Below are 2,500 nucleotides of genomic sequence, written 5' to 3'. Positions count from 1 at the left end.
CTACAGCATATCTCGAAATACCGATTTAGGGGGAGCTATGCTGCCTGTTTTGCAAGTTCTCACAGACAAACTGGATCTGTGGTAAATATGTCTATATCTTTGGCGTAAAAAGGATGGAGAGAATTTGTTAATACATCATTTTAAATTGGTATTCTACAAGACATCAGCACCCTGTCTTAAAAAAAAAAAATGTCCCAGGTTAAACGCAATCACCCATCTTGATTCATAAGGAAATCATAAATATTACGACTCCCTCACCTATACTCATACAACTACAACAAGTTTCCTTTCAACCTGTGTCTTAACATCGCCCTCCATCTATCATTACCCATTAAATTATCACTATCCATTCATATATCCATCGTCCTTATGTTTACCTTTCAGTTACAAGCTCGTCCCAGCGACTGCGGGCGGTTGGGGAACGAGGCTAGCCAATGGTTCTTGGACGGGTATGATTGGCATGAGCGAACGCGGGGTAAGTTAAGATACTTTTTTTCTGATATTAGAGATATTATTTTAACCTCCATCAAAAAAGAAAGAAAAGAAAAGAAAAATAAGTAGCCTTGGAGATTTTTTTAGGTCTGTTTCCCTTTTCTCTGAGTTTTGTTTTTTGCTCGTTATCCCTTAGAAACTCATCATTAACATTTTTTTGTATATACATATAACACAATTTACGAAAATTAGGAAAATTCAGAATGTTTAGAACGAGGACCTAGGTAGATCACGTGCTAATCACAAAAATAGGTTTTATATATTTTCTAAAGATAATTCCTTATTCCGACCGTTAAAATTTTCTTGTTAGAATGAATGAAAAACAATGAAACGCCATGAACTAAAAAAATCATAGCAGTCATTATCAGTATTATCACTATCATTATCCTAATCATTATCATCATCACTATTATCAATGAAAAAATATTAACACTTATCATTGTGGTCATCATTATCAATACAATTGTTATAATCAACACCATCACCATCTTCGTTACCATATTATCACCATACATCCCCATCCCTATTTTAATCATTACTATCCCGACACTCATCTTCCTCACCACCATATCCTTCACCACGCATCATCCCCATTTTCACTATCACTATCCCGACTCTCACCACCCTCACCACTATACATCACCATGCATCGCCACCCCCATTATGACTATAACTATCCCGACACTCACTATATATCACCATCCTCAACCACTATCACTATCTCGACCTTCATTATACATCCTAATCATCACCATAACTACCCCGAGCCTTACCATCTTTGTCACCATACATCTCCATCCCTTTCTTCACTAGTACTACCCCCCAACCCTCACCATACATCACCATCCCCATCTTCACTAACACTACCCTCAACCCTCACCATACATCCCCACCCGTATCTTCACTAACACTACCCCCAACCCTCACCATACATCACCATCCCCATCTCCACTAAAACTAACCCATATCCTCACCATCCTCGCCATCATACTCTTCACCATACATCCCCATCCCGATCTTCACTAACGCTAACCCTCATCCTCGCCACCATACCATCACCATACATCCCCATCCCCATCTTCACTAACACTACCCCTAACCCTCACCATCATACTCTTCACCATACATCCCCACCCCATCTTCACCAACACTACCCTCAACCCTCACCATACATCACCATCCCCATCTCCACTAAAACTAACCCATATCCTCACCATACCCTTCACCATACATCACCATCCCCATCTTCACAAACACTATCCCTCATCCTCACCATCACCATATATCCCTTCCCCATCCCCATCTTCACTAACACTACCCCTAACCCTCACCATCATACTCTTCACCATACATCCCCATCCCCAACTTCACAAACGCCTACTACACACCGCTCCCAACCTCCCACCACAACATTTCCCATCCATCCCTCACCAACATACCCTCACCACCCTCACCACCATACCTTCACCACACATCACCATAACCTCTCGCATCATCTCTCACAGGAAGTTGACGTGATTCTGGGTCCCATCGCCGACAGCAAAGAGCGCTCTCTGGTGGTGGACTTTAGCACACCGCTCTTCTTTGATAAGCAAATTATCACTTATCATAGGCCTACTTTGGAACCTGATTTAGGCGGCTTTATCAAACCTTTTAATCCGCTGGTAAGGTGATTGGGAGGATGTTTTTGGAGTGAGTTGGGTGAGGTCTGTGTTGGGATGTGTTGAATTGAGATGTTGATGTTTGTGATTTTTTTTTTCTTACTTCACTTTCTTTTTTCTTTTTTTCTTTTATATTTTTACTTATTTTTTTATTTTTTGCGTCTCTTTTTTTCTCTTTTTTTGCTTCTCTTTCTTTTTTTTCTTTTCTTTTTTACTTCTCTTTTTTGTTAATCTTTTTTACTTCTCTTTCTTTTTTATCGTTTTCTTTTCTTTTCTTTTTTACTTCTCTTTCTTCTTTTTCTTGTCTGTCTGTATGTCTGGCTCTGTCTCTGTTTTTCTCTGTTTCT

At 39.8% G+C, this 2,500-nt stretch overlaps 1 protein-coding gene across 1 annotated transcript in view; it reads left to right on the top strand.

The window, feature by feature from the left end:
* LOC122260928 (glutamate receptor ionotropic, kainate 2-like) overlaps positions 1-2,500 on the top strand; it is an 11,976-nt gene that overhangs the window by 970 nt on the left and 8,506 nt on the right. The window contains exons 2-4 of the mRNA XM_086532163.1: positions 1-81; positions 385-475; positions 1,998-2,156. The exon at positions 1-81 is cut by the window's left edge and continues 8 nt beyond it. Coding sequence (XP_086388289.1) covers positions 1-81; positions 385-475; positions 1,998-2,156 — 331 coding nt within the window. The remainder of the gene's footprint in view (positions 82-384; positions 476-1,997; positions 2,157-2,500) is intronic.

This window comes from Penaeus japonicus, unplaced genomic scaffold (assembly GCF_977035675.1).
Source record: "Penaeus japonicus unplaced genomic scaffold, GWHDUDI00000001_assembly GWHDUDI00000037, whole genome shotgun sequence".
Lineage (NCBI taxonomy): Eukaryota > Metazoa > Arthropoda > Malacostraca > Decapoda > Penaeidae > Penaeus > Penaeus japonicus.
This window is presented reverse-complemented; position numbering and strand designations above follow the sequence as displayed.